Source organism: Dermacentor albipictus, chromosome 2 (genome assembly GCF_038994185.2).
Source record: "Dermacentor albipictus isolate Rhodes 1998 colony chromosome 2, USDA_Dalb.pri_finalv2, whole genome shotgun sequence".
In the NCBI taxonomy this organism is placed as follows: Eukaryota; Metazoa; Arthropoda; class Arachnida; order Ixodida; family Ixodidae; genus Dermacentor; species Dermacentor albipictus.
In genome coordinates, this window is record NC_091822.1 from 175,425,682 (window position 1) to 175,437,856 (window position 12,175).

The window sequence follows — 12,175 nt, forward strand, 5'->3', positions numbered from 1 at the left end:
ATTATCAGGGACCTTCCCTGTCCTTTGGATGTTTGCGTGTCTTACTTTTATTGCACGCACGCACGCACGCACGCACGCACGCACGCACGCACACACACACACACACACACACACACACACACACACACACACACACACACACACACACACACACACACACACACACACAAAGTGTGTATGTCACGTCTAAACATACTTGTTTCAGGAACAAGATGAAAATGCTGCAATCGCTGCTGCCAAGGCCATCGTACAGCTTTATCCCATAAAGGTGGGCACACGTGTGCGTATTTAGCACTAAATGTGCTATATTTGCAACTGCAGCACCACGTTCAAGTGGAAGCACTGCAATTAAAAGCACTCTTTTCGTTTTACTACAGAATCATGAGGCAGTTCACGCTGCTCCTTCTGGGGAGCAGGACGCCAGCAGGGAGCAGCAAGACACAGGCGGTAATTCTGGGGAGCAGGACACTGGCAGTGAGCAGCAAGACTTGCAGCACACAGGTGGTGAACAGCAGGAATGGAATGCAAGTCGAAATGCTGCAGCAATGGTATGTCTATGTAATTATTTATTCAAGTACCCTCAAGGCTGCGAAGAGCTACAGGGAGTAGTGGGAGTTTGTAAAACAGTAGAAAAGTAAAGAAAAGCAGATAAACAGTGTTTATTTATTTTTGATACCCTGAAGATACATAATTGTACATTGCAGAGGGGCGGGGCGAGAATACATTCCAAGAGTAAAAAATACAGGATTAGTTCTAGGAATTCACAGAAAAGTAACGAAGCAGGTGCACTTTATTACAAAATTTCTACAATTGCACATTTGAAAAATGCAGGGGCTGCAATGTAGGCAGGTCATTCCAGTCGATGCTGGTCCCAAAGACCAGTGCCGACCGCAATCACCTGCCATATGCAATCTTTATAGCCTTCAGCAAAATTAACACATCTGCCTTCGTAGAACGGTCAGTACACTACACATAACAGCGTCAGGAGGTCAGGCATGTAAGCAACTGTGGTTAGAAAGCATTCTGAAAATGCATGATAATGATTACTTGTGGCAAGATGTATGTTTACATTGTAGGAATGGCAAAACTAAATTGGAAGCGCAGGCATATATTCTTTCAAAATGTGAGCAAGGGCCACAATAGGCTGATCAGTTAGGTGCTTTTTTTTTTTGCATACCATGGATGTTTTAAAGTAGTCATTGCTGTTGATTTGTGTGCGTGAGTGGTTGCGAAACAAAACAATTTACACAGACTCTGAAGCTGTTGCTTCATACAATCCACATTTCAGAGTGTTGTTTGGTTTGGTGATGCTAACAGCAATGTGCCCACTGGGAGGGAGTGCACAGGCTGTGCTATCTGCATTTCTCAGTCTTTGTGCGAGTTGTGATTGTGATGCCAGCATGTGACTGTCCACCGAGCTTAAGCTTGCACTCTGTGTTTCCTTTAAGAATAGTTAACCTTGTAGCTGTGTCCATTGTTCTAAGGGAACACACAAGTGCACGGCCAGCAGTTTTGAGAGTGCTTCAGCTCTGGTAGGCTCAAGCAGTGCCTAAGTACTGTATAGGCACAAAGTACGGAGCTAGGGAAGCCTGTTTCATAAGCTGCAAGCACACACTGCCAAGCTTTCTACGGCGGTAAATTCAATGCTGGCACAAAAATGTATTGCTTCTTCTACACACGGGCCAAGCTGCACTTCTAGGCATAAGCAAACAGCACATGCAGATTTTGCTGTGCCAGGAACAAGCTTTTGCACCTTGCCTTCTACGCCAGGTGCAAAACAAGCATGCTTGCGTACAAATGTGAAGTGTCTATAATCTGCAGATGCATAATAGTGTGATATCCAGAGAGTAAAATCTGCATCGTAGCAAAACCTATTTTATGGTGACAAATATCTTTATATATTAGAGTTGATGCTTACTTATTTCATTTATTTGTTGATACTGTGAATCCCATCACGGATTGTAACAGGAAGGGCTGTACGTGATACACAGGAACATGGTATAAGGTGTTACATACTAAATCTTATACAATAAAGACTTTGGGCATTTAACAATTTGATTACATTATTATACAAGAGAATAACAAGAACGAAGAGGATATGACAACAATAATTATAGTTCAGAAACCAGTTACAGGGTCAGTATTGAGGTAGTAAAAGTCACGCAACAATCAAGGTTACAATAATGCCAACAATATATTGCATCATTGCCGTAATTATATTCAAGCACAAACACCGTTAAAATAACAAGGCAACAAGGAACTACGTAAATAATGAAAAGAATTATTGCTGCAATACGTATAGTTGATCCGTAATCAGGGTACCAAACGTATCTAAGGATGAGCTGTCAGTGTTAAGATTATTCCATTCGCTTGTCGCCCTTGGAAAAAATGAGTATTTGAAAATATCAGTGCGGAATGAAAATTCGCTTAATGTGTGTGTGAGTTTATGACGAGTTAATCTATTTGAGGACGTTGATATGTATTTCATAATTGGCAGTTTGAGTTGATTGTGTATTAACGGATACATGATTTTTAGTATAGCCAGCTTGGCTCTGTTATCCATGGTTAGAAGTTCTCCCCATTTCAGCAATGCTGTTGTTGAGTCTGTGATGGAATGTTTATTATATATGTATCTCAGCTCTTTTCGCTGTACCCCTTCAAGTTTTTTAATCATCTTGTTAGTAAACGGGAACCAAACGGTGTTGGCGTACTCTAGAACCGGTCTTATAAGTGTTTTATATGCGAGTAACTGTTTCAGATGGTGCTAGTTTAAGGCGTCTGTTAATGAAGTATAGCAGTCTTATTGCGGTTGATGTGATATTGTTAATGTGAGAATCGCACCTGAAGTCAGATGTTAGTGTCACGCCAAGGTACTTAAGCTCATGAACAGATGCAAGAGGAATGTTGTTCAGGGTGTACTGGAAGGCTGATGTGCTTTTTTTCTGGTTATAGATAATAGAACGGACTTTTTTAGATTGATATCCATCTGCCAGTACTTACTTATGTGGTTCATACTAACCGTGTACTCAACATAATAAGCCTGCGGGGCTCTGAATGCTTATGTACTTTTGCCCACAGGTGCAAATGTGCGACCGATGGACACAGTGGGAGGACAATTCACATGAAGACCACACATATGTCCAGCACCTCCCCATTGGGTTCAATGGAAAATCATTTTCTAAATCGCTATCAAGTGACGACATCTTATTTTACACTGGTATATCCCAGACCGTGTTTGAGAGGCTCGTAAGAGCAGTTTCAATCCTGGCAAAGAAGCCAAGTGTTCTAACACGTTCTGACCAGTCACTACTGTGCCTCATGAGGCTTCGCCTTGGGCTGTTGTATGGACACCTCGCACGAATTTTTCAAATCTCTGTGTCAAGTGTTAGCAACCACGTGGCATACATACTCGCCCTGCTGTGCAAGATAATGAAGAAGGTTGTAATCTGGCTGCCAAAATCCTACATTCAAAACAGCATGCCAGATTCCTTCATTGAAAACAAGCATGACGACACCACATGCATTCTTGACTGCACAGAGGTGTTTTTGCAGCGCCCCAAAAAGCTAATGGCCAGGGCACAAACATTCAGCAGCTACAAGGCACACAACACCGTGAAGTTTCTTGTAGCAATTGCCCCAAATGGGTTTATAATGGTTGTGTCCAAAGCTTATGGAGGGCGTGCCTCGGACAAATTCATTACCAACAGCAGTGGCATCAGCGACTACCTGGTACATGGCGATGTTGTGATGGCAGACAGGGGTTTCGCCCTCACAGATGAAATGCAACTACAAGGCGTTCGATTGAACACACCGGCATTTACGAAAGGTATGGGGCTCTTATTTATCATTGTTGTTGTGCTGTTAATTAGAGCTCTAGTGCTTTGCTGGGTGGAATGAAGGGGTGTTAGTAAAAGTGCAAAGCATTGCGGTTTAAGGTGGGGCCTAACAAAGATGGCGCAGAAAGCTAGGGGCATGTTTGCTTTGCTTCAGGGTCCTTTATCGTCTGAGGCTGCAAGTACTGTACCTTATTATGATAAGCTGACCTGCCATTTTTTCAGAACTCTTGACGTGAATGGTTACAGCTTTAATACTATACATATGCATGTGTTTACTAGAATTGCACGAAGCAGCTGCAGCCTTAGTGCACAAGGAAACTGAAGCTTACCTATGTATTATAATGTGTGTCGCTTTTTTAAAGACAGCATTTTAAAGATGAGCTTAGGGTTTTGTAGAAAGGAGCAGTGAAAGTAGACTTCGAAGCTAGGCTACATGTGCTACCTTGAAGGAAAGATGGACTGTTTACTTATTACTTTAGAGACAATGAATAAAGGGAAAATCAGACATCCACCCGTTCATAGCATTTGCTATAAAGGAAACCCATACAGGTTCCTCGAAAGAAAAGCCTCATAGGTGAAAAAAAATTCGTCCCGGACCAGGACGAATTTTTCTTCAACTATGAGGCATTTCTTTCGAGGAACCCGTATGGGTTTCCTTTGTAGCAATTGCTACGAACAGGTGGATGCCTGATTTTCCCTTTATTCATTACTTCTCTCCACCTTGTGGGTTTCCGCAGAACTACTACATCAAATACTTTAGAGACACTATGCGGAGAGAAGGAAATAATAGTAGGTCTTCCTCATGCTTCTGAGTCTGTGGGCCCCTTTCTGCAAGATCACTCTTGCATAAAAATGAGCGCATGTATAAAACTATCATACACTGATTATAAAAAAAATTGAGAACACTGATCCTTGGGCATGTTGCATAAGTGCTAACTTCTGCATTACAATTTCAGGAAAACCACAACTGAGTGACAAAGAGGTGACGAGCACAAGACGCATTGCATCTGTTCGAATTCATGTCGAGCGTGCAATAAACAGGATTAAGACTTACAGGATCTTTAAGCAAGCACTTCCCATACGGTCAAAGAAAAGCATTAGCAACATGGTATTTGTATGTGCAGGACTCTGCAACATGAAGTCCGAATTGATCAAGAAGCCAAGTGCTTAGGAAAATAAACAGACTTGCTTGTATTGGTTTTATGTTATACCTTTGCATCCTATTCTTGTACTCTGCGGTGCAGCTAAAGTGTTGAATGAGATAGAAGAGCACAGTGGAAGTGGATTGCAAATCTGCATGGCTGTGTCATTTGCAACATTTCCTATGCCCCATGCTCTTTTTCAAGTACTCCAGTGCAGTACTAAAAGGTACTTACACTCATATTTATTTATTTGGCATGGTTTTAAATTTGACAAATTGTTGAGTACTCATTAGGTATATCTAGGCTTCCATCACTGTGCATGTCTACCATGCGTGGAAGCAATTCAGCAAAGTAAAATTTCTTTAGCCGTGGCATATTTTTGGCTATGTAGGCAGGATCAAAAGGGACATTAATGAGCACATCACTTTGAGCGCTCCATACATAAAAAAAGCAAAGTGGCTTCTCAGTGCACAGCAGCTGAAGTTGCACCTGACTGTAGTAGCCATTTGGCCCATTTTCAGCTAGGAACAATGTCCCGTCCTGGCGTAGCCTGACATCATACTTTCCTTGGCCAATTAACTGTGTGATGTCATGCACATATGGGCATTTTATTTCAACAATGACATTTGGATTGTCAATGATGCCATCAGGGCTAGCCGAAAGCCACGGAAGATTTTGGTGTACTGACGTACCGACTTCTCTAACTAAAAAACCTGTTTTTTTCGAGAATTGAGCGCGGGCAACTGCCTCCATTTGTTTTCCATGTTTTGTTGCTGCATTGCCAGAGAACACTGGGCAAAGCATTCTTGTTGCAGCTTTTTTTCCTGCCGTTGTTTCCTTTTTTGGCACTTTGGCCACATTTGACGCAGTGAGGCGCAGTCTGCGAGAAACCATCCACAGCTCAGAAGACTGGTTGGCAGTCTTCAAGCTAAGAGTAGCAGCAGCTGCTGTAGATAAAGCTACGTACTTATCATAAAACGCACAGCACAATGCACAGCCATTCGGAGCATTGTCCCCTGTGTGGTCACCATGCGTGTTGTCCACAAGAATATCCGCTGCAAGATGCTGTTGCCGTGGAGGCGCATTTAGTGTTTCGTACAGGAGTGTACCTGCATGAAAACAGTGAAAGATAATGGTACTACGTAACCAACCAACATCATCCCGTCAATACCACTACAATAACTAGTGAGTTAGGCAAATGTGCCATGCTGTGCAGATTAACAAGTAGCAATACAAAGGCATGACAAATTTTTAGGTTATTTGATTTTATCAAGGATATCGCACAACAGCGTTGAAAGTTTTTTGCAGAGCCACAGCTTCCACATGTACAAATTTGATTTTCCAGTGAGGTACGCTACTATAAGGTAGTGGTTGTTTGAACAGCTTTATGCTTCATTTCCAAGTTATTGCTGCCCTTGAAAGACAGAAATTGTAGCTGCACTTGTCCATGCAGTGCACTCAATTACAAGATGACCATTTCAAATTATATATTCCAGTCATCACAGAAGGGCCATTAAACTCGTCTATCCAAAATAGTGTTCTCAGCAAAACAGAAACGTTGTATGACACAGCACACAACACATATTCAATACCTCTTTTGCTTTAACAAAACTTCTGGAGCACTGAGATAGCAAGTTTCCTCCTCTGCATCAAAAATGTAATCCCCGCTTAGTACAAGCTATCTTATGATGAAGGCGGTAAATTGCAGACGCATTGCAGTGCTTCATCTAGACACTGGGTTTTTATCGCTGCTTGCGGAACAAAAAACATTTCAGCTATCCACATTCTCTCATCATAGTCGCGTTTACAATAAACACCTGCAATTACAAAATGTCAATACTTTTATGGTAAGTACGAGTATAAGCGCACAGCAAGCTCCTAATAATTTATAAACAGATTAATACTTTCATATCACTGCTGATTGCATAATTTGGCTGAAGGCACAATTTTTTTTCCATGCCTATCCTATATAAAACCAAAGTGCTGCCATTCATGTACTCATTAAATTCCCACTAGTAGTGCATCATATGACAGTAGTGTAGCATCTGAAATACGTACCAGGAATGGTGAAAAGGTCAGGAAATGGCGACTCTTCATGCAGCTTTCGTATGTCTTCTTCTGTTGGTGGCACGAACGTTGGCCTTGAACACCCCGCAGGCTGAGGATCTACAGTGCCTTGCTCCAGATGAAAGTCTATATCTTCAAGCACAGCAGGTTGAACATTTCGCTTTGTGCCCGAGTTCCAGGCTGCTGTTTGGTCAGTGCACGTCTTGGTTGTCAACCCTTGACAAACTGCCATATCAATTTTCCATAAAATGGCTCCAACGTGGCTGCAGACTTTACCACGGCCAGCCATACATGTGCAGCCAGCTGTGATTACCTCCCCACTTTTTTTTGCACAAACCCATGCAGTACGGGGAGTGCCACTGAGAGCTTGCGATGGAGACACTTCCCCTTTCACATAGCTGAGCTCCAGGTCAATGCAGTGGACGAACAGTTTTCCAACCCATCCACTCTGGAAATAGTTGTACGACTCCAGTGATCTGTAACTCTTTACAGCCTGCAGGTCGCATGCCTTGGAATTCAATAGATAAAAAATGATATCCGGGGCTCTCACTGCAGGCCACTCTCGCATGTCGTCTAGCCATCTCTTCACCAGGTCAGGATGGTCATAACTGCGGCCATCTAGAAATAAAGCCAGAACAACAAAATGAAGCTTAAGATAGGTTTGCCGGTGTTCTTAGATGGATAACGATTTGCATTCATTAATTGCACATGACAACTGGTGAAAAATGATGAAGGCAATAACAGCAACGACAGGCTACAACTATGTCATAAATCATGACTTACTGCTTGCAACTCTAATGCTGTCGCACGGGCGCTTTGAACGGCGATTTTATTCTATCCAGATCGACACATTCACGATCCATCTATCGCGTTTGAGCCTCTCGATCACGATTGTAGGCTGTCGCCTATCCCCCCCCCCCCCTCTAATTAAGCTGCGAGCTCAACCAACGCGATCCGGATCGTTGCACCGTACGGCAGCAATTCGACGCCGGCAAGAGAGAAAAATCTAACGGCAGATCTCGGTCTCATGCTGGAGCAGATCGCTGCGAGTCAAAAGCGAGCTTTCGTTCATTAGCTTCAATAAACCACCGATTTTGAATGCCTCCGAAAACATGCGAAGCACGACGTCGTAACGGAAGAACTGATCTCGTAAAACAGAGCGAGCGCTCGCCTTGGAATTAAGGCGCTATTGCAGTTCAAGATTTACCAGAGCCAGCGGAAAACTTCTGCACCACCGGCCGGCTATACAGCGTTGAAGTAGCGGCATTTGGCTATCTGCCCTGGCGCAATGTTGAATTTGCAAGGAGACCTAGTGCGAGCATGCCATTTCATCGTGCTCGCTTGGAGAATTGTCAATACGACGCTGTCGTGAACATCAAAGCGGTGAAATAAATCGGGAACATAGTGAGTGGTCTTACCTCCCAAGTCAACGGGTTCCTTAGACGCACCAGCGCAAGGCGTGCCCGACTGTGCAGATGACGGCGCCATCCGGAGCGTGAGCACGCACGTAGAGCGCGCACGGTACGTGCACCCACACCAGAACACGCGAAACACTGGCGATGCTAGCCTTTGTGTCAGTGATCTAGGCCCAGGAGATGTACAAATTAATCAAGCCAACGTTTCCGCAAGGCTTACATAGAACGAAAACGAGAGGTATTAGACACACGTTACGTTGAGTGTGCGCGGCTGGACCGAAAGCCTGGAGAGCCAACAGCCCAAGATGGCGTCGCCGTCAGACGTCGCTAGCGGCGCAGTATGGCGGAGCCCAAGCGGGCTTCGGTGGAAAGGTGTATAGTAGCTAGAGCTTGGTGGCGCAACCCACCGACCCGTTCCAAAGGGGATGCTCATAATATCCATCCATCCATCCATCCATCCATCCATCCATCCATCCATCCATCCATCCATCCATCCATCCATCCATCCATATCCATCCATATCCATCCATCCATCCATCCATCCATCCATCCATCCATCCATCCGTCCGTCCGTCCGTCCGTCCGTCCATCCATCCATCCATCCATCCATCCATCCATCCATCCATCCATCCATCCATCCATCCATCCATCCATCCATCCATCCATCCATCCATCCATCCATCCATCCATCCGTCTAAAGTCCCTTAAACTTTAAGGGGCTTTAGAAAGGTCCGCTCCGCTACGCTAAACGTACAACTAAAACGTGAAAATTGCCCGCCGCTCCGCTGTGGCTTAGCGGGGCAGCTCGGAGCGGAGCGTACCGTAAGGACGCTCAGCTAAGACACTCTATTGAAGGGTTTCTACTTGCCATGGAAGAAAAAGGCAAGAAAGTAAGAAATACGTATGGTAGTTACTAACGTCCATCGTTTACAATAACATGTGAAATTCGAAAGAATAAAACGGCCATCAATCTGTGCTCTCTTATGTAGCAAATCTTGGCTCAATGTTTTGACCACTCTCAAGTACTTGGGAACTTTTATGTCAGCTCGAACGTGCTTTGTTCCAGCACTGCCGACGATTTATCACCAACCGATAGCTTAACTATTCCTTGTGTGATCTAAATCTCAACCCAAAATGAGCATTACGATTATTTGTACGGAAACACTGTAGGCGCCTGGCTCCCATGTATACCTGGCGAGAAACCGATGACCCAAGTGATGAAGGCTGAAGAAGAAAGCTCCGCTTTAAAACATGCAGAAGCCACTGCTTCGCGCACACCGCTGTGTGTTGCAGGAGAAGGAAGACGTGAATACAAATGAATGTGAGCGCGTGTGTACAACCGTAGAACGAGGGGGGAGGGGCAGCACAAGACTCCAGCAGCCTGTGCAAGCACAGACTGGAAGCACATCATCAATGGCGCGAGCTGAGCCACTCTATAAAGTGCTTGGCGCTGGGGCGGGAATATCTATGCTTCATGGCGTGGTTATGGCGATGATTCTTTATTTGGTCCCACGTGAGAGCGTATAAATGGGCGTTTTGAGCGCCACCCACACAATGGGTACCATACAATGCTAAGCTGATCCGCTGACCGCCTTCAAACATTTCCATTGCGCACACCGGTGCTAGGTTGGTGACGGCCTTCACCAACAGCCCTAACTTAGGCGCATCTGGACCGCCGGCCACACGGTCGGTAACATAACACGTTCGGGCAGGCCTTGGCCTATTATCCACACACTCAAACTATTCAAGGACATTCAACTATTCAAGACATTCAAGGAACAAGAACGTCGAAGTGAAGGGAATTCCAGTTGCAAATAACGAGAACCTCGTGAACGTGCTTGGAAAAGTAGGTGAAGCGCTGGGTGAGCCTATAAATGAGCAGAACATTCAGGTTTGCCATCGTGTTCCTGTGCGGAACAGTGGGACGGATGGAACAGATGGGTCGAATCAGAACATTGTTGTTGTCTTTAACCGGCGGTCGAAACGGGACGCAGTTGTTGAAAAAGCACGAAAGACGAGGTTCACTACAACTGAGCTAGGATTTGCCACTGAGCAACCCGTGTTTGTTAATGAGCACCTGGCCCCTCAACTAAAGAAGCTACTTGGAATGACTGTGGCGAAGAAAAAGGAAATGAAATGGCGCTATGCGTGGGTGAGGGGAGGCAAAATTTTTGCTCGTAAGACGGAAAGTTCCCGTATGCTACGTGTAACATGTGAAGCCGACTTGGAAAAAATGATGTAGTTCTTTCCTACTTATTGGCGCGTTCATTGTCGTACTTTTTGTTCGGATGGTTATGCCACGTGACGTTGTCCGCCCATGTGGCGGTGCCTATATCTCATTCTTGCATTGCAATACGCAATCAGCTAGGCACAAACATGACGAACTAATGATGTTTCTTGCTGAGTTTGGTTTCAAATTTGACGTCATCATGTTCACAGAAACGTGGTACGAATCTGAAGGGGAAGTACTTTACCTGCCTGGTTTTCGAACTTTTTTTCGAAATCGATCACATCGCCGTGGTGGGGGTGTTTTGCAACTTGTATCCGAGCACATGCCATGCAGCTTACTCACCGAATTCTCGATAGAAACGCCAGATTATGAAGCCTTATCCTTACAGTATCAGAAATCTGTATTTGTTGTGCTGTACCGCCCACCGAATGGTAAACTGGACGCATTTCTTTCTTTTCTAGAGAGCGTGCTCAGTTTTGTGTCATTAAATAGGCTGCACATTACAATTGGGGGTGACTGTAACATTAACCTATTGCAAAATACATATCAGTCACGAGAATTGCAGGTAATTTTGGATTCATTTGGTTGCAAAAACGTTATAAATGAGCCAACACGCATCAGCCACTCTTCTGAAAGTCTTCTGGATTTATTCGTAACTAACTGCATTGAAGACACGATACAATCGGGTGTTGTCTCAGCAGCCGTGAGTGACCACTTACCTATTTATATCTTTTGTAAACACGGTGAAATTATGAAAAAAAGTGTGAATCATTCTGAGTCATTCATTGTTCAAGAAATAAATCCGAGAACATTAAACAACTTTAGGGAAGAAATCCAAAAAATAATTTGGAACCCTGTCTTTGAATGTGTAGACGCTCACAAAGCCTACAACATTCTCATTTCTATCCTTACTGAAGCCTACAGAACCTGCTTTAGATTCAAAATGGTAAAGAAATCCAATAAGATACGTAAGCCCTGGCTCACAGATGAATGTCTCAATAGAGAGTTTCAGTTTAGGGGACGCAAGCGGCTTGCGCACGCAAGAGCTAGGGGCCACGCTACTGCGCATGCGCAGACCCTTACGTCATGGTCTGCGCATGCGCAGTAGCGTCGCCCCTAGTTCTTGCGTACGCAAGCCGCTTGCGTCCCCTAAACTAAAACTCTCTAATATGTTAAGAAAAAAATATGCGTTGTATTCCGTATTTCTGCAAACAAAAAATCGTGCAGACTTTCTTGTCATAAAAAACACAGAAACCTGGTGACAAAGTTTTTAAGGAATGCTAAAAACAGCTATTTTGAAAACCTCTTGGGGAAACCGGGCGCTCGTGGTAATGAAATCTGGCGCGAAATGAACAAACTATTACAAAGGGGAAGCCGCCAAAATGAAGGACTTGAAATAATAATTGATAATGAAGCATTTAAAGGGCAAAAAATTTGGCGAACAAGTTTAATGAATATTTCACAAATCTGGTTGATAGCGTCCAT

At 44.1% G+C, this 12,175-nt stretch overlaps 3 protein-coding genes across 4 annotated transcripts in view; 2 read left to right on the forward strand and 1 right to left on the reverse strand.

The window, feature by feature from the left end:
- The window catches only part of LOC139056312 (uncharacterized), a 75,751-nt gene that overhangs the window by 57,293 nt on the left and 6,283 nt on the right, over positions 1 to 12,175 (forward strand). The window lies entirely within an intron of this gene.
- Positions 453 to 5,202, forward strand: LOC139055621 (uncharacterized). Its single transcript, XM_070533155.1, has 3 exons — positions 453 to 548; positions 3,079 to 3,826; positions 4,793 to 5,202. Exons 1-3 carry the CDS (start codon positions 546 to 548, stop codon positions 5,005 to 5,007), a joined length of 966 nt encoding a protein of 321 aa, XP_070389256.1. The 5' UTR covers positions 453 to 545; the 3' UTR covers positions 5,008 to 5,202.
- Positions 5,057 to 8,533, reverse strand: LOC139056463 (uncharacterized). Its single transcript, XM_070534708.1, has 4 exons — positions 8,464 to 8,533; positions 7,037 to 7,663; positions 5,946 to 6,087; positions 5,057 to 5,069 (listed from the first exon to the last, which is right to left on the reverse strand). The coding sequence occupies exons 1-4, from the start codon at positions 8,531 to 8,533 to the stop codon at positions 5,057 to 5,059; spliced, it is 852 nt and encodes a 283-aa protein (XP_070390809.1).